The 20,563-nt window shown below is 39.8% G+C and overlaps 1 protein-coding gene across 3 annotated transcripts in view; it reads left to right on the top strand.

The window, feature by feature from the left end:
- LOC125972156 (gap junction delta-2 protein) overlaps positions 1 to 19,884 on the top strand; it is a 22,353-nt gene extending 2,469 nt beyond the window's left edge. The window contains exons 3-4 of one of the 3 annotated variants that reach the window (XR_007482700.2): positions 13,438 to 14,791; positions 15,163 to 19,884. Coding sequence is in view for 1 of the 3 variants with exons in the window: in XM_049725561.2 (XP_049581518.1) it covers positions 13,438 to 14,287 (850 nt within the window). In the remaining 2 variants the exon portion in view is untranslated. Of the gene's footprint in view, positions 1 to 13,437 lie in introns of all 3 variants that reach the window. The other 2 variants (XR_007482701.2, XM_049725561.2) reach the window with 2 other exon arrangements.
- The last annotated feature ends 679 nt before the right edge of the window (positions 19,885 to 20,563 follow it).

Below are 20,563 nucleotides of genomic sequence, written 5' to 3'. Positions count from 1 at the left end.
CTCCGTCACGCTTATTTGCACATGCAAATTATTATTTAAAGTCAAACATAATCTGTCAAATGAATCAGTTGGTTTTATTTTGCCGTCAGGGTCCGAATTTGCTTGCATTCCTCCATGAGACAATGAATTGTCACACTGCTGCAGGCGCTCTGTGACACTGATATGGAAAAGAGATTGAGAGCGGGAGTGTTAAGTAGTTCAAATTGAGAAGAAAGTCAAAGAATGCTGAGCACTAAAGATGAACTGACCAGCTGCAATATGTGGAGAAAAAAAGCGGGTACTGCTGATGGAGATGTAGGCAAGGTGAAGGCGAAGCAAGCAAAGAGCACTTCTTCACAGACATGCACACAGACACATGGCTACTGTCTGCGGGGCGTTGGGAAGAAGCCAAGAGGAGTGTCTCGTCACGAGATGCCGCTGTGCGTCGTGACCTCAGCGGGGCGCCCGGGACACCCAGAGGCAAAAATCCTCCCATAATCTTCTGCGGTTTATTTTTGTCGCCCAGACAGCTGCCATGGTATGATGTGCATGCAAGAATGGAACTTTAAACATTTAATAGTGACATCATGAAATAGGCGTGTAGTAATTTTTGTTCTTAGAGAGCCATGCTTTCTTTATTCATTTTGTCAAATAGGACTATAAATCTGACTGAAAATGAATCAGAAACAATTTTCAGAAGAGTGAAGAGAGTGACTGAATTATTGCTCTATGGGACCAGGGCGTCACATTTCTACCATGAGATGACAGCGAGTCTCTTAATACGTGCTGATAAGAGAAAATTGCCGATCCAGAGTGTGACTTCATCACACTGTATAAAACATGACTTTCAATGGATTTACTTAAGCCTAAATGGGTTTCTGTTCAGGGGGATTCTGTGCGCTTGTGTATTCACCTGTTCCCCATGATTTATTTCTGCCATTACTGGCTGTGGTCCAGCTGTAAATCGACTTCCACGTGACAAAGTGGGGGACGGCGTTCCCGTCGGTACACATGGAGGATAAGCATTCTCTATCCAACCGCTGTCAACACATCGCTGGGGATGTCTCTGTAAGCTTACGCCCACTGGTCCCACCATTGGACAATATAGCAGTGCTAAATATGCAAATGCATCCTCCCACTCTAAGGATATTGATCTGCAGTAATGGCATAGGAAGTGGGAGTTGATTGAAGGTGGGACACTTAAATAGTCTTCGACCTTGTCCATTTGCATTATAAATATACTCACGGGTCACTGCAAATGAAATGATGAGTGAATAATTAAAGCTTTAAGAAGCTCATGGATGTTTGTCATAAAATAAAACATCACTGTTATTCTGTGCTCCCTTGTAGGATTTTCTTTATTCATATTATTAGTATGATACGATATCCCCTTGATTTTCCCATTAATACTTGTACTAATATATCTTAATACAGTTTGATGTAATAAGGTACAGGCACTGTTTGTTGTTTGGAAATTAGCCATTAAATTCAAATTAACTAACGTGAATGTCTGATGTAGTTAGGCCATTCCGTATTACTGTTTATGAATTAAGGCAGGGACCGAAGGCATTTTAAAGCATAAATACATTTTACCGGGGACAGTTTTGTGGCGAGGTTTTAGGAGACAAGACATTGAAGATAAAGATCTATTGGTGTCTTTTTTTGGTACGCTTCTATGTAGGTGATCAAGAACGTGTTTGTTCTTTCTTACATAAGTTGCTTTTTTTAATCATGACATAGACTGACCCGATCTGCATGACTGAATCAAATGGGCTTCGTCACTCAGGTATAATCTTCCATCGAGGAAAGCGTGCGTGCGTGTTTATGCCACATGTCCTCTTTCAGCAGTCCTGTGCCACAGCAACCTAAAACCAATATTAATCAGTGAGCGGTATTTATACGTGCCTCTGTCTGTGTTTGTTGATGGGCACAGCTCTGTCATCACATGACCTTTAGATCTTTATATGCTTTTGTTTAGCAAATCCTTCACAACCCTCACGGAGGTGATGGATGATTATGTTTATATGGCAGGAAGTTGATCTGGCAAACATGAGCCGAGGAAAAAAAAAGAAAGGCACGACACCATAAATAGGTATTGCTTTGCTTTTGTCCAATTCCCTTGAGTGATTCTTGAAAAAAAAGTTACAGCAGACAAGTGAGAGTTGTGCCTTTCATTCATGTCATCTTTTACTGTGTCTGCTTTCACACTTTCTCCATCTATATCTCCATAATAACCCCTGGGGAGTTGTGGGCTGTATTGTCACTGGCTTTACAGTGAGGCTGTAAGAAGCTGATTATTAAAATGACCTAAGGTGATCCACAGGGAGATTACTGGTGCGAAGCATTTGTACTGTACGTCCTATCGCAACTCACGTGTATCATCCTTCTTTAAGCATGTGTCAAAATAACAAAACCATCTTGAATACAAATGTGTGAAAATTTAGAGCTGGGGTTGGAAAATATATATTTTTTGTCATTCATATTCTTTACATAGTCCGCAAATCAAAGTTAACCTTCCGGGAGCTTTCTCCATGAGGGTGACTCAGCATGGCTTACAGGTTTAGTGTTAGCATCTTATAGCTCATTGTTTAAGTATACTCACATTTGAACTAGCAACATATTAAGACTTATGCAAACATATCCAAAACGCTGCTCATTGGAATGTATATTTTAAGTATATGGTGAACTAATATATCACATTATTCTGACTGGTAAAAGAGGTACAATATTAATCCACTGACAATTACATTAGGTACTCTGCCGCACAATCTCATTTGTTGATAATTTTAGAAACTGTTACCGAGTGTTCCAAGTTCATTTCCTATGGTGCACTTGAATAAGGCACATAATTTTCCTGACTAATTTTCCTGGTTTTGATGACTATAATGTTTGTGGTGGTTTAAAAAAAAAGAGTCAAATCATGTGCAATTCATGGAAATGGGGCTGTGTGCATGAGACTATGGGATGATACCTACTTTTGGCTGACATTGTCAGACAGGTGTAACAATGCTGTACATTTATGATTGTAATAGTAGTTTTAATAAGGTCAATGGGTTCGCTTTCTACTCAGAAGTGTTCGTAATATTTTGCCATTCTCATTTACCTCAGTATGCTGGAAATGCAGAATTTCCAGAATTTTAGTTTCTGTAGAGTCCAGTGATTATATTCGTCCATCTGCATTTTTGAATAAGATGCTTGATGACATATTAAGATGAAGACATGACCTGTCAGCATCCTCAGTAGTTTGATCTGAATATGATCTTAATTATCAGAAGGAAACAATTATCTCACCAAACTACAGTCTTAATGGCGATATCAATTGTGGTAGATTACTGGACATTGTCATTGTAGTACTTTAAATACTTGTATGTATAAATTTGGGGTTTGTTAATAAGCATAAGATGACATCCTTTTTGTACGTTCATGCTAATGCTTATAGTTTCATACCCTCGTAAGACTTCTCGGTCACATGCATGGAAATATATTTTGGGTTATTTGACCACAGAAGTTAACGCTGCTTATCTGAAACCTTTTGGCCACGTTTCAGGCCACTCATACTACCACCTAGCCTAAATTGTGGCACAGATGGTGTAACCTGATTTTTTTTTAATTTGATCAAGGTGCAGATTCTGGATACATGTTTGGCAGTTGTCATCATATTTGTTTCATAGACAGGAAAACTCAATGTGCTTCATAGAACAAAAAGTACAACACCTAAGATATTTCTTATTTTGGTCACATGGGTTACTCGACTTACTGAATACAGGCTTCCACTTGGCTGTAATAAGTAATTGGAACATTATAGCAGCACTGAGAAGCGTCATGCCAAATAAAATTTCATTTTAAGCACATCAGCAGAGACAAGAAGTAATTACTATAACAATAGTGAGGCACTTTTAATATTGTGACATCTCTTATTATGCGTTTTGTCATCATCCTCATCTGGGCTCTTACTGCATCATTCAATCATTCATGTGCTACCTCTCACATGAAGATGAAAATGATGCAGATTGATTTATTTTTGTTTAACCTCACTCTGCTCAACTCCCGTCATTGGCTGGCTGCATCTTCACACCGGGGTCTCTAATGTACAAGGATGTATTTAGGCTATTAGAACACTGAGCACGTTTGACTTTATGGACGCTATTTTTGTACATAGCACACATGTGCTCGGCACAAAAACTGTTGGGGCAAGTCTAGTTCATCATGTTTGGGAATTTGGCAGACTGCGTTGCACTAGACTGGGCCTTCTGGCAGACCAAGTGTGTTTTCTTTTACACACCCCCAGTGCACCTGACAATTTTATGACTGAAAGTAGATTAATCTTTGGAACTGCTAAAAGCAGGTCTAAGTTGTGGTGCAGGTGGTGTAATGTTATTATGGTAGATTTGATTGAGGCAATGGCAGCTAGATTCTGAGTTTTGTGCAGTGGATGTCAATAATAATAATAATAATGGATTTTATTTATAGGCATTTCATTCATACCTATGACAACGTTCATTGAATCCTTGCAAAGGTAGAGAATTTTCATCTTTGTCTGGATTTGTCCAAGGTGGCAGTCACAAAGACGTTCGCCAGAAATTCCCCAAGAGCCTTTTTAATAGTCGCCGACTGTTTTGAACATGTTCAAAATTTCCTTGTGACAAAAAACACATTAAAGCTGTTGGCAAATATCTGGCAAACTTTGAACAAACCCTGACGAGAACTGAACATTTGCTATCTTCAAACACTGGCAGGCTTTTTGAACTCAGTTGGAAGTGGGCTTTGTAAATGTACTTGACACACCTCGATCTCCCGCATTGACTCCAGTGAGTTAGCTTTTCTGCCATGAACCTCTCCTGCCCTGAATTTAAAGGAAATAAGAGGAGCAGCTTGAATTGGCTGGGAAGCAAATCACTCCCACAACGAAGCATTTCTGACTCCATGCGTTTACCCCCCTTCCCCCCCAAAAAACAACTCCACCTATGCACACAGTTAGACTGTGCTTTGCACTTGACCTGCGCTCGGCAAGAAAATAGGGCGTGTGTGTATGCTTTTGACACCTTAGAGTCACTATCATTTTCTTCGCAGTGTGATTGACTCATCATGAATAAAAAATGTGGAGCTCACTCTGAACACCTTACAGCTTGCGTGTTTGACTCTGGGCAATATATAAATAACACTCTAAGCCAATTATAGAGAGCTTTTTGGTGAAAACAGATATGTTTTTGGTTTTCAAAGATTTTATAGCAAAACCTTGGCGTTGGATTTATTTTTAATTGACCGTTCTTTGGTAATTAATGATGTTGGTGACGGGCTATTTAGTATTAAGCATCAAATCAATGTAATCAGAAGTAAACATTGGGAATTACTTGTAGAGAATTTTAATGAGAGTGTTCTTCTGAAGTCGTACAGCACCAATCAAAATGCATTTGCTGTCCGCAGCAGCGGTTGCCATAACTCTCAAGTGTAAGTACCTTTTAGCTAATCAGAATCCTGAAGAAAGCTATTTCTGAAAAAGGCGTAGTGCAACAAGTGAAATTGTGGCTAAATAGAAGAGAACTATATTTGTGGCTAAATACTCCTGAATATTATACTTCAGTAAAGTGTGAACTAAACCTTAAAGATAAGAACAAAAAAAAAACAAAAACATATCACATACATCTCCATCACACAGTAACCCGCTTTACCTTACGTTTTCTGTACTTTGTCGTTCCATACTTTCCCCTGGTATGTTTGCATTTATATTCCCCTTCAAATAAGAGTGAATTCAAATAAAATGATATGGTGGTGCCAATTTTGACCATGATGTGTGAGTGTGTGTGTTTGTGTGTGATGGAGGCTCCCAGCATGTGCCAAAGCGCCTGATTTGTGTTGGAGCTTGGCATGGGAGAGCTACAGAGGGTAGGGAGTTGGCATGAATGCAACACTCTTTACTCGGGATTGTCCAAAACCCACAGTTTTAATCTGGATTATGCCCATCAATTCTCTCTATCTGTGTTTCCCTCCTCACCAGCCCCCCACCTCCCCTCATTTGCCCCCCCCCCCCCCTGAGGCTTTTGCTCTCTTTCTCTTTCCTGCTGCTCTTTCTTCTGCTCCTGCTTCTAACTCAACCTTACAAGCAAAATCCTAAACCAAGAACCCGATGGCTGTTATGTTTCCATGGTGACACATCATGTCACTCCTTGTGCTTGTCACGTGTGCCATTGATCTACTGTGAATGAGCTCTCAGAAGTATATTTTTGTGAGTCTATTTTTGGTGCGTGTGCTTCTATTTTCACCCTTACTTGATCCCTTAATCTGTTGCCAAGGTAACGACATCTTTTTTTTAATTTATTTTTTATTAAATCTTCACAGAGACCCCGGTGAACAGTGTTACTGAATGTTTCCCAAACCAAAGCCCTCCAATATTAATCTGTAGTCCATTCATCATTATAACAATACCCGTTTATAGCCATTGGATAGCTCATTTAACCATTCGCCAACAAGTTACGGCTCATTTAATTTCGCTGATATCTGCACTGGTGGTATTTATAATTGTGTATAATGAAAGTACAGATGTGACTGTGGCAGAGATAGAGATGGACTTCATATGGGCAGACATGAAATATTTAGTTGCGCATGCAGACAATGCAAGCATGTCACGATTGGCAGCAGTAATAACAATAATCAGAAAGAATTTTTGAATTTATTTTCTTTCCATCTCTATGATAGGCACTTCATTTTGTGCATCATGGAATACATACATAGCTATGCTGCTCTTATGTTTGTCCACAGGCATCTATTCCTTATTCTTCATTCTCCGCAAAAAAACAACTAATATTATTGCATTTTCGTTGAGACGTTTCATCATCAAATTGTGTAATTTGTCTGTAAGTATTATACTTGGTGAAAAAGGCATGCAGACACAAGCGCAGCACAGTACGCATTGAATTATGATGATACACAATTTTTTAAATAATTATGATTATATTATAATTTATATTACTCTGTGCTTATAAAGTACAGCACTGTAGACCCATAACAGGCTTGACTGTGTGCTATGCATCATTTTGAAACCTGATTGGAACTTCCACGACATTGTTTATTCAAGAACAATTTCGACTGTGTGTGAACCATAGAATTTGCGAGATGAATGGAAGCTTTGAATTAAATGAATGAAGTTACAAACACAATCGCACACAATAGAACTCAAGTTGAATTACATTATTGTGCAGGTGTTTATTTAACATTGTGTCTGAAATAATGAATACAACTGACGTTAATGAGATTATTTGGAACAACCTGATAGGAAACCCGTTTTCATTTATGTTACCACATGTTTAGGATCCCAGACGGAGCTGTAGTAAATAACTATTCCTAGTTGGTATAAAATTTATTTTCATCTTTCTCTGACGGGATTGGGTGAACCTGGCAATGTCAGACACAATCGGCTTTGTGACGCCCTGCAACATCTGGGAGACTTTGTTTGTCTGTGATTAAAAAGTCTTTGTGTGCATGTGAATGAAGAGGTGTCCTTACCATGTCACAGATAAATATTCAGAGTCTGTCATGTAGGTACACTCCATCTTTCTATGCATTTGAGTGTAGTTCTGTGTGCGTGTGTGCGTGCGTGCGTGCATGCCTGTTAGGAAAAAGGTGGCCATGCAGTATAAAGGTCTGTCAGCAGGAGAGAGTGCAGCCACATCACTCCTTCTGTCACTGGCCTCAAGCCCCGGAACATCCCTGTGGGCTTATGAGTGTGTGTTTGTGTGTGTTTGTGTGTGCGTGTGTGCACGTGTGTGTGTGTGTGTGTGTGTTTATAGTTTGATTCCAGATGACCTGCTGTGAACTATGAGCTATTGATAAACCACAGCAAGGATGATAGTCTAGTAGAGAAGCTGTATTGAGAATTCATATTTGATAAGATCAGGATGAAATTATTGATAGTTTGTGTTAGCATGAAAAACCACATCCAGTCAGGTGCTTGAATAAATTCATTAAAAATACACAACAGTAGGTAAGCCTCGGCGTTGTGTGTTTATAGATGGCTAGAGGCCAAAACATTGTCAGCATTGACCTATATTTACAACCTGAGTTCTAATACAATATATGTTTCATGAAATTGTTTTAATATATTCCCAACAGACTCTTCATTTCAAACTTTCTCTTAGCTGCACTGCATTCTGTACTGTATATTTTTTGAGCGACCAATCAGATTTCAGCCTCTATGTGATGCCAATCTAAAGCTACAGTGTTATGTATATTTATATATATGTATTCTTGTAAAATTTTTCAACTTGCTGTCAATGGAAATTGACATGTGCTCAGGGCCTCGGGTAACGACCAATCACGGCTGATGTGACGTTCACAAGCTAAACTGTGATTGGTCGTTATCTGATCTGAGCACATGTGATGTCATATTGATGCCACAGCAAATGACAAAATGGGTTTTTAGAGCTGTTAATTGTACGTGAAAAATTCTAAAGTCATCAAATTATTATTGACAAAATATTCACTTTTTACTGCTGAAAATGCAAACTAATAGAAGAATATTTTTAGGATATACCACAAATGCAAAGTACATAAAGTAATATGAGAAATGTAAAAAAAAAAAAAAAAAGGCTGTCCAGGTTGCTGTGTTTTTTGCTGTATTTTGCAATTAAATCTTAGTCGGTGTTAAGTGGAATATTGTATCATGAGGAATGGATTAAAAGTTAAGACCTGAAGAATTTGGGACAAAATGTTAGATCTTTTTAAGCTGTGTTGTGTTGAACTTCCCAAATGTCTGGAAGGCACCATTGCAGTTGATTCCAAACCAGCACATGCTGCTCCCTAAGTGTACAATGAGTGAACAAGCAACTGACCGTTAGTAACACAACATTCCAGGAAGACGGGCGGCTCTATAAGCGGAAGTCAACAAAAGAGCAAACCAGGAAAGAAATGTAATTACGAGTAAAGATGGAGACACAGGAGGGACAGAGAGGCGAGCTGCGAAATGGTAAAGCTAAGCAGAGTGAACAAGTGATGAAGGTTAAAGGTGCCAGTCTGAAAAAAAAAAAAAACTGGTCCGCCATTACATTGTAGAAGTTTGCATCACAGTCAAAAAGCTGCCAGCAGAGAAAAATCTCTGATAATAGCACCGCCATTAAATGAAATACCTTCTTCAATTTCTTTTCAAAAGGGCACCATTCATTAAGTTTCCAGCAAGCTTTCGAAATGAATTATGCATGAAGTAAAATGAGGGCAATAGGGCCTATTTTCCCTCCAAATCTTCAAAGCATCTTCAACATCGCAGTCAACCGTGCAGCGTGCGGCTGGTCCAATAGAACCCCAGCAAAATCAAGCTGTGTTAGTTTACTTTGCTGCTCGGCGCCACTCTCCCTGCATCTCCTTTCTGCTCCTCGCCTGTTGCCTTGGTAACAGGCAGAAGGAAGTTGAGTGGAGAGGGGATAGAAGAGATGAGAAAACGGCAAAGGAAGGGTGGGGAGTGGTTTAGATGGGGTTTCTAGGTAAGGAACCTCAGCTGCTTTTCTCCCTTTTCTTCTTATCTCTCATTGTTGATGACTTCCTCTACTTTGCCTCCAACTTCTTATCCCAGATTAATGTACAGTATTGTGTCGCCAAAATGGTATGACATTTTTGTAGTTTGCAGTAATCATAATAAGAGCTGTGTCTAATGTCTCAAATAAAATAAAACATTACCAAATAGTTGGCACATCCATAATATTATTCAGGATCATCATTTTGCACAATTAATAAGTATGGTTCACCACATTATACATATGCAAAGTGGCTACCTAAACATCTTCTATAATGAAGAGGGAAAACAATGAATATACAGTAGCATGGCAGAAACCCAATTGCTGCGCTCGGTTTATGAGATGTGTTGGTGTAATGTTTTCGCATAATCCCCAACGCCTGCGTGGTCACACAGGCAAAATATTATTCAAAGGGAACAACAAACAGCGTCTGCTGGGAGCAGAGGGTGTGAGCGTGTTCAAACATGCTAATATGAATACAAATGTGACCAAAGTGCGGGGAGATGAGGTCTAACTATTTTTGATTCTTTTTGGGAGCAAGAATGCCATTCACTAATTTGATGTGTGCAAACAAAAAAATGCATTTCTGCAGCATGAATTGGTTGCAGAATTTGATTTGTAATTTATAAATTTATTCAGAAGGGTTTCTTGTCTCCTGTGGAGGTGTAAATGTTCTTTCAGATCTCTTCTCTGACTCTGAGACAAAAGGGTGATTGGGTAAGGCGGGGATTTTACTGCATGGGTTATGATAATCTCAAGCTATTTGATGGCATTAACAATAAAAAATGCTAAAGCAAGAATCCTCCCTTGGCCCAGTCACAGATTACATGCAGTGGGTTTGCGTGTTGAAACTATTATATAATTCATTCTCCGTGGAGATTTTCTTCCATCACTGGTTTCCTTACTACCCCACTCCCCCCTCAATCTCTCACATACTGTCCTGGCACTGGCAGGTTCCTCTTTTAATTTAAGGAGAAGATGTCTCAGCCTCACTGGCTTTTTTTTTTTTTTTTTTTTTTTTTGGGTGACTTTATAATCTTTTTATCCCTGTCTGGAACTAATTCATCCTGGAACGCAATTTGATGTCCTTTTTTTCTTGAACTCGGCTAGTTGAAATATTTTGCAGATATATGATATATAGTATATGCTTTGTGCTTAGTGCCGCACTGTCTCTCTCTGTGCTATTGTGAATTATCTGCTCACTAAGCTTCTTAACATGGTCATTACAAGGGCACAAATATTTTTTCTGTTTTTCTAAAATGGAATTGTTCTGCATCCCCACTCACTCTTGGCAGCTCATCACAGGTGGGAAGATTGAAAAAAAATGTCGTCATATTTTTCCACTTTGGAGGTCATCAGTGGTTTGTAGTTTGGATGAGAGGCGCATGTCAACTGCGTGCCCTCACGCGCTGGAAAGGATTATCTCCGCCCTGTGAATCCACATCTGTGCCACACAAGACTGGCAAAACGACCGTGATTGGTAGATTTCCCGTCACACTACTAAATTCAATCCAACGGTTATCTGGCAAAGTCTCAAGTTCAGCGGCCAGGGGCCTTTCTGTGGATTCACATTTAACAAAGTAGCAGTGCTATTGTATTCATAAACAGTAGGATCATCTTCCAGCTACTTAGGACTAAGAGAAAAACTGTAAATTCTTTTATAGTTTGATGTGCTTTTTTTCCCCCTACCAAATCCTCTTCTAGGGGTAATGTACTTGTGGGAAAGAAAGTAAAAACACATTTTTTACATTATAATTTTATAATTTAACACAAATAAAAAATGCTTTTCGGAGTAGTTCATAGTGATTTAACAGATAAGATACTGTACTGGTAACTCTAAAGTACACAATATTAGCTAAATGTTGAGCCAAGACCAGATTTTGATAACCAGCTAAAAAATGATTTTGCCATTAGTTACTTATTATATGGTTGTAAACAATTTATAGGGCTACCGTTTATGTTGGTACCAGTAGTGACTTGACAAGAAGTACTTCAAGGACTATGAAGATGGATTATTTATATAAATTCATTTAGCAATTTGATCACCTCTATCTATCACACAATATCGCGACATACGCATTAGATGTGCTCCAATAAGCAGTGACACTTTTTGGGTAACGGTAAAGAGGTTTTATATATTCTTGATAGACGGTTTCGAGCCCGCATTCAGGTGGACAAAGTCGATGAAACATCTCCCTGTGCAATTATACTATGTGCTGAGTGAAAGAAGCGAGCAAGATGATGTTCATTTAGACATTCCTAAATCATGTTCAGAAGCCTTTATATGCATACACACACACGCACGCACGCACACAGGCACACACACACAGCAAATTCACAACAGTGCCTGAAAATTCACTTTGATATGTCACCATCTTTTGACTTGTATGCACACAAAACCCATCAATCCATGATTAATGTAATGAGGTCAGGTTTGATGTGCTTTTTTAATGCTGTGCACTTTGAGTCACATGGAGTAAGAAGAGCCATTCATCATGTTGTTATTCATGAGATTCTCGTTATGGTGGTGATTACTGAGAGATGATCTTGTGGAACTGGACTCAAACTTCACGGCAACGCTCAATCAACGGAAATATTCTTGTTTGCATGCGATTTACCGTACAGTACAAGTAGAGTGAGACAGCCAAACTTCACACACTTGCAGCGAAATGCAAAAAGCTTGCTGTTGAAGTGCTGTTTGCTTGGCCTTAGATCTGAAAAATAAATGAGGGAAGACAAGAAACAAAGTAAATTATTTCACTGTAGAGGAACAAGAGAAGAGGAAGACTACAACAAAATGAGAGTGTGTTTACTGATTTGTATGTGTGTGCGTGTGTGTTCATCATAAAAAAAGCACACACATGATGTAAAGCTATGTTAAGCCAGCATTTGATGCAAATGATTCAAAGGGCATCCACTGTCTTATAAATAGCACATAGATTCATTCAAATTATTAACATTGCATACAGTACAGTATGTGTAACGATATCAAGGATGCCGAAATGAACCACACATACCGTACTAGCTTCATGTTTATCTACTTTTTACCATATGGCACTCTCATTTGTTGTGTTCTGTTTATTTTTGACACGATTTGCAGCTCCACTGAAAACAAAACAGAAGAAAGAAACACATAGCATATGTGAGTCATGGGATTGCCCGTGCAAGGACATTTTGTGACATTTTCTACCTTGCTGATGAATCGAATTTTTCTTCCCTGGTGCTCATCAGGATGAACAGTAGCTAAGAAGTGACAGTGTGTCACACTCCATCATGAACGCGGTGTTTTCTATTTCTTTACCTCTGTGACCAAGCTCTTCCTGGTGAAGAGGACACACAAAGCCTCCTCAGTTGCCTTTTTTTTTCCATTCATATGCATGGACCATTTCTTTCAGAGCTACTTTGTGTCTAAAGTGTTAAGACAAAGCGGTTGGAGAGTAGGTCACACGTCAGTCAAGATCTTCTTTGTTGACTATAGTACATTGCCTTCCTTTGCAAAGCCACTGTGGTTTGCACACTTTGGTCAAATGATGCGTTCACCGACTAGGAATTCCAATATGAGAAATTGCACTTGAATGCTTGACCTGTATACACATTTATTTTTTTCCCAGGAGAAGAAATAAATGTATATTCCTAAACCTTGACAACAGGGTTAGCTGTCTCGTATGGAAGCACTATTTTTCCCATGTCTGAAAAAAAAACATTTGAGGCTTCTCTGAAAATTTTGCATGTGAATAGGCCCTTGAAGAGTATGAAGCATGGAGCAACAGAAGAAAAAATGCTGGACACCCTGTTCCACATTCCATCAAACGTCCCTCGATTGTAATTAATGTTGAATATTTAAATCAAATTCCAGTGGGTTTCCATTTCCCTTTCAATAAACGAAGATCCAGATGGTTGATTGTGCAGGAAAGAATTGATTTCCTCATTTCTCTCTTTTTTTCTTTTCCCTTTCCAGGATCCTGCTGACGGTGGTTGTGATCTTCCGCATCCTGATCGTGGCTATTGTAGGCGAGACGGTGTATGAGGACGAGCAGACCATGTTCATCTGTAACACCCTGCAGCCGGGCTGCAACCAGGCATGCTATGACAAGGCCTTTCCTATTTCCCACATCCGCTACTGGGTATTCCAGATCATACTGGTGTGCACACCCAGCCTGTGCTTCATAACCTACTCCGTCCACCAGTCGGCCAAACAGAGGGACCGACGCTACTCGTTTCTTTATCCCATAATGGAGCGGGACTACGGGGGAAGGGATGGGGCGCGAAAACTCCGCAACATTAATGGGATTTTAGTTCAGCACGGTGGCGACGGTGGCGGAGGGAAGGAAGAACCTGATTGCTTGGAAGTCAAGGAGATCCCCAATGCCCCACGAGGCCTCACGCACAGCAAAAGCTCCAAAGTACGTCGACAAGAAGGGATCTCACGCTTTTACATCATTCAAGTGGTGTTCAGAAACGCACTGGAGATTGGGTTTTTGGCCGGCCAATACTTCCTCTATGGCTTTAGCGTGCCTGGGATTTTCGAATGTGACCGCTACCCGTGTCTGAAGGAGGTGGAGTGCTATGTGTCCAGGCCTACGGAAAAAACGGTTTTCCTGGTCTTCATGTTTGCCGTGAGCGGCATTTGCGTGGTGCTCAACCTGGCCGAGCTCAACCATCTGGGTTGGCGCAAGATTAAAGCGGCCATCAGGGGCGTCCAAGCCCGCAGGAAATCCATTTGTGAGATCAGGAAGAAAGACATGGCGCATCTGTCCCAACCGCCCAACCTGGGGCGCACACAGTCCAGTGAGTCAGCCTACGTCTGATGGTGAAGAGTAGAGGAAGAGGAGTGGGATGAATGTGCGAGTGTGAGAATGAAGTCATTATGATTTGAGTGCAATGAAGATATACCGCAGTGGTCCAACTAGATGAATGACTTTCTGTGATGATGGAATGACAACGAAGAGTCCATCTTGATCACTTAGAGAACCGAGTCAGGACTCTAAGACTCATGATGAACACATTTGAATCTCATTTTGGAGACTGACTGCCATTTTTTACTACGAGCTCCTCAGCCCTCTTGTCTCTCGTAACTGTGAGAGACAAATCCTCGCAGGGCTGGACAGGGAACAAGCAACTGGGGCTGCTTTGTGTTATTTGGGGATACTGCGGGAGAAGATGGCAGTCTTTTGATGCATCCCATGGTGCTTTTCTGGACTATGTCAGCTTCCCTGAAAAAAGGGACGGGACAGGGAGGATGAGCGGCAACGGCACAAAAAGAAGGAACGGAAGACCTGTCGGAGGCAGGACAGGAGAAAGGAGGCGAGTTGGTGAGTGTGAGAGACTGGGGAGGGGGGACATGACGCTTTGGCAAAACGTGTGAATGGGAGGGGGGGGGGGGGGAGCGTGTCTCAGTGGCTTCCTCCTGCGGCTGAAAGTGAAGCCAAGCGAGAAGGAGCTGCTTCTGATCATCGTCACCCCCGTCCAAGCCAAAGCCAAGAGAAGAAGAATGATGGTGTTTATGTTTTGTCTCTTGGCAAAATATTATTTTAACACAAACACAGCTAGTACCATGAACACATTTTTTTTTTGCTCCTCTTCCCCATCTCTCGCTCACTCTTACACCAGAGTTGGCAGCTATGTAGAGCCCAGAGGGGGTTTGGATGACAGTAATGACCCTCGCTGTTCTCCTTCTACGTAGATGTTGGAGAGGAACGAATGAACACATGGGCTTGGTGTGTGAACGTTTGTCTCTCCCAAAGCACAAACCAAACGTTCCTCCTAGCTGGATTCCAGGGTGCTGTGGGTCGAGGGAGATCCCAAACAAAAGGGTGAGTGGGAAAAGGGAACCGAAGGAGAGCCGAGGACTTGAAATGTATTCTAAATATCACAATGTGTTATCATTTTTTTTTAGAACGCAAAGGTGCCATCATTGAGAGACCAATTTATCGTTGAAAAGATGAGCAGAGTATATGAGTGATATTTATCCATTTAGAGTATATCCAAATAGATTTATTTATCTTTATGGGTGGAGCGTTTGTGACATTGTTGTTTTTGTTCCAAATGTATGAACTGTCTGTTTTTTTCACTGGTGAAACTGTTTATTGGCACGGGGAAGGAATGGTTATGAGCTTTGTTTGTCTTTTTTTTTGAGGATGTGCACCTGATTTTGTTTTATGCAATGCTTTTTTTAAAAAAAACAACAACATGCTAATCTGCATTGTTTTTTCCCATAGAGAGCCTTGATATGCTTTTTGAAAATCAGCTGCACAGCTTCAAGTAACTAAGGCCATGTGAAAAAGGCATGTTTACATGATGCAATGTTATTGAATGATCCAACTGTGTAACCCAGTGAGTTGTAGATTGTCTTGAGCATTTTTATTGTGCATTGATCTCCTGAGTGGATTTCGGCATGCATGCAATGTAAGAGACTAGCAAAAGAGCGCAATGAAAGTATCAGAAAAAAAAAAACATTGGAAAGTGTTGCACCTTGATTTTTAAAGACAAGTGGGAGAGTGGTTGACTGAAGGAATTTATTTTGAAAATTACAGTAAATGGGGCGGCACGGTGGTGTAGTGGGTAGTGGTACTGACGCACAGTCGAGAGGTTACGGATTGAAATTCTTGGCCTAGGCTACCTGTGCGCAATCCTCAAGTGGTTGCCACAAGATTTACAAATTCGGTGTGAGCCACACAGTCATGATTTGGAATATTACCTGAAGTAAAATGTATGGACACACAACTCAAACACACACAAAAACATACCAACAATTTGGAGGCAATCTTGTTACATATTATTGCTGTTAAGATCTTGCAATATATTGTATTTTACAATCAGACACATCTGATAGAGTGGAAACTTTGATGAGTTGTGATTTTTAATAATATTTCTCATCGGAAATAGCAGAAATCAAAGTATCCAAACCAAACCAAACCAAAACAAAACAAAACAAAACAAAACAAAACAAAACAAAACAAAACAAAACAAAACAAAACAAAGCAAAACAAAACAAAGCAAAACAAAACAAAACAAAACAAAACAAATGCTGGTTCTGGTGTAAATTCTTCTCCTTTTATGTATAATTTGATTCATAGGAGAAAAGGGTCTCCGCGTGTCACGATAAATGGGACTATGTTGGCCTATGCCCCGATGAGGTCAGTTCTCCTTTTGTTGCTAAAAAGCCAAAGATGCATCTAAACACGCACATAGTTTATTCTTCGATACTTTCCGATCGGAGCAGTATCACACATTATGCCGTGTCAAATGCCAAGGTTCTGCTCGAATTTAGAGGCTATTGAGGTTCCACACTACTTCCATTAGTTTTCAGTGGGGCTCTGATGCAAGACTGTTTGTAAAGTCCAAACCTTACAGGATTATTTGGGCACATAGATGACTATAATATAATTGTTGTGGGAGGCCACCATTGGTGAATGAGGATGAAATCAACACCCATTGTCCAACATCCAATAAAATCAAGACTGACGCTTAGGCCATTAGCGTTACATTTGTAAATCTGTGTCATAACATAACATAACATGGCCTTCTCATGTCAATAAGGACAAGATCTAGTTTGTCTTGGAGCTACAAGAACAAAAGATGTAGCTGACAAAAGCCCTCTTCTCCACTCTCTCCCACTCCCATAATCTCTCTGATTCTTCCAGGTGATTATCCCCAGATTTAGACTCTTCCAAGCATCTTTGATGCTCCTCATTTGGGATTGCTGTGTTCCGCTGAAAGTGAGGGGCAGATACACTGACACGACACTCCACAATACCTAATAATAGAATTGCCATCTTGGCTTCCTCTTCAGTCAGAGCTCGTACTTGTAGAAAAGGCTTATCACTGACCTTGAGCCTTAAAGCCAAGCCAATGTCCTGTACTATCTGCAGCTCCTTCTGCAGTCAATGCCCAGAACGGCTCTCATCTCGACAACACAGGTCGTTGGGGTTACACTCTATTTTTAAAGAATGCTGGACACACACGTTGGACATGTATGTAGCTGCCCAAGACACACACGTTGCTTGTATATGTGTTTATGTGTGAATGTGTGTGTGTGGGTGGGTGGGTGTAGAAGGACCTACTGGGAAAAATGTGTGCTTTATCAAGCCTTCATTTTGAACACATGATTCCTTGCAGGCCAACTACTGCAACACAAGTGTCAATTGTCCACCACTACCCAAAGTAGGCAAATTTCTTCCAACATTCCACTACTCTCCACAGTCAACTTTTTTATTCATCAATGTGAATTTATGCAAGTTTTTGAAGATCTTATTTGCGTATCTTTATGACATGTGGGTTCATTTTGTTGTCTTTTGCTCTTTTTGTGCAGTAACATGTCAAAAAGGATTTTTTTTTTGTATGTAAAAGATCAAGAGTTAAAAAAAATTACAAGAGAGCCTAAAAGACTAGAATTTTTTTATATTGCCTCCCTTGCCAAAGTGATATGCAAAATTGATTTGTTTTTTTTAACTGCATGTGTTATGGATAGGTTAAGCATGTTTCAGTTTTCCTTCACAATAACTTTAAATCCTTTTTTTTTTTTTTCAAAGCAAGCTGTTGCATCTCAATGCCAAGCGTGTATATAGATGACCAAGGTGTTCAGACAGTACAGATAATAACAACTCAGTGATTGTAGTTCTACAGACACCCAAAAGATTTGTATGACCCCAACAGTCAGCCTTTTACCTTAGGAAGCATATGAAAATACCTTTAAATTATTTTACAAGAGGTTCAGCTTTACAAGCCGATAAATCCAGCATAACACAGGGTATGCAGTGCTATATAGGGATGCTAACTAGACCAGAACATTCCAAGGTTCAGATCATAGCACATTATTTAATTGATATACCATTTTAAAACTTTAATTTATTAAATACAAGTTCAGAGAATTACATTTGCAAAATGGTTGTTTCATTCCAACAGACTCAGGAAATAAAGTAGTTGTGACCTTTTGAAACAAAAATCCTTTTTATAGAAGTTAAATTTATGGTGCTGGTGCTATTGCGGTTAGACTTCAACTAAATATAGACATCAATGTGGATCTTTTGTTTTTCAGTTTACAAAGCACTTGTCCTTACAATCAAGCTTGACTGTTACAAATGACTAACAGCACAAACACTTCACCAATTTTATAATACAGCTACTAACAATCAGATTCCTCAGGAAATCATTAAAACAGAGGTGTACTCGGTTATCATGTAATTCTTTATACAACTGCCAAAAGAACCTTAAAGCCGTGTTTCCAGCAAGCAGTTCACCTTTTTTTCCCCACATTAGCAAAAATAATGAAGACATCATTGTTTTGGTACAGTGTCAAAAGAAGAAATACCTGTAAGTTAAATGTGAGGGGTGGGATTTTCCCCCCAAATATTTCTTTCTGTAACATCCACGTTCCAAAATTAATGGAGACAAAATGATAGGCGCCCTCCATTATTGCCCTTTGTTTTGTTGTGGCATATTTCGTTTTTTGTTTTTGTTTTGTTTTTAAATACACTAGCAGGTTACAGGTGTCATGCTGTTTTTATAAATAACTTTAATTTCCAAATTTTACAATGACAAATGAGCTGGACTGTTTGATTGAAAGATGGCTTCAGGTGAATTTAGAAATTTCATTTCTTCGGGATTTTCAGCCCATGTACATCCAAGGGCTTTCGACTTTGATACAAACTTAATGAAGCCATAGTTTAAGAAAGAAAAAAAAATATCTTCAGAGCACTAGATATAAGTAAGATTTTATCAACAGGATGGGGTCGAAAACTATTTAAAGCATTGCACTGGGGTTTCAACTGCAGGCCATCTTAGATCTATTTCAGCTTTCACTAATCACTAATCTACGAGAGTGACAATAGTGATTACTTTATCTAATTACGGTGAGTGAAAGATTCCGGCACAGTGGATTTGATTGAAGATCCCTGTGCCACCGTCATTCAGACTCAAGATCTTGATTGTGACCTGTAGTCCTTTCAATTTCTGGACGATCATTTCTACAATAAATAAGTCCAAGTGAGGAAAACATTTTACAAGTTGATGGACCACCGTTGTCTCACTATGCATGCATGCACACACTATAGGAGTGGCTTCTCTTACTGTGAGGGGTGTGAATACTGCACCAATATTTCCCATCCCACAGGTCATTAATATTCAATTGAACATTATAAACAACACAAACAAATTCAGCCCTTGAAATGTGAGCATAGACTTTGTGACCATTATGTGCGATATATGTACAGAATTTAAAAAGGTTCAATAAAAACTGTGACCATAAATCCAACATACAAAACACATTCTTTGTGCTCTTTATGAAAATCTCTTGAACTGCAAATTCGAAGGTGTACTGTACCTGAAGAACCTTAAAGGTTTACTGTATATTCCTGACTGATGTTCTGTATGTAAAGACTGAATTAAACCTTGAATGTTAAATCATGCCCAGCGCCATTCCTGACTTGTATGTATTTGTGTTATTCAATCTAATGCTTGTATGTGTGTACGCACCTGTGTGAGTGTGTGTGTGTATTTTATAGCCCTATAATTTTCTATAGGCCAAATATTTGATGCAGCCCTTGTGAACCAGTGCGGCTATAAAGCTGAGTGAAGCAACATCAAGAGCTTTTGCACTTATTTCAGTTATTTCGAAACTGAATTGGCGACAGTAAAACCTTTCAGCAGGATTAAACGCCTTACACCTGATGAGTACTGATGAGACCAGAAAAAATGTGTGTTTGATGTCCCTCCAATGTTTGTCACATTTACTTGACATACTGTAGCCTACTATACTTTACATGCACGTGCGGGCTCCGAAATTATTTACACGTATGTACAGTGCCGGATGCATTGTATTACATTAAGTGTGCTGTAGTGTGTTGGTGTAATTGCTGAGTCCAACACCGACCCACCCTTCCCCGCAAGGTCACATGGTGGCTGTACTGGACTGGGATTGAAGGCTCGTTGCCACGGCGATAAGCCAGCCGGTAATATCTCTAAGCACAGGCAGGATTAATCTGCTGACAGATGGCTGGCTGCTCAGCGTCACTTCCTGAAAACACGCAAAACACACGCGTACGCACCATATTGCAACATCCTCATAGTCCTCAGAGGTTTCATCA

Source organism: Syngnathus scovelli, chromosome 7, assembly GCF_024217435.2.
Source record: "Syngnathus scovelli strain Florida chromosome 7, RoL_Ssco_1.2, whole genome shotgun sequence".
NCBI lineage: Eukaryota > Metazoa > Chordata > Actinopteri > Syngnathiformes > Syngnathidae > Syngnathus > Syngnathus scovelli.
This window is presented reverse-complemented; position numbering and strand designations above follow the sequence as displayed.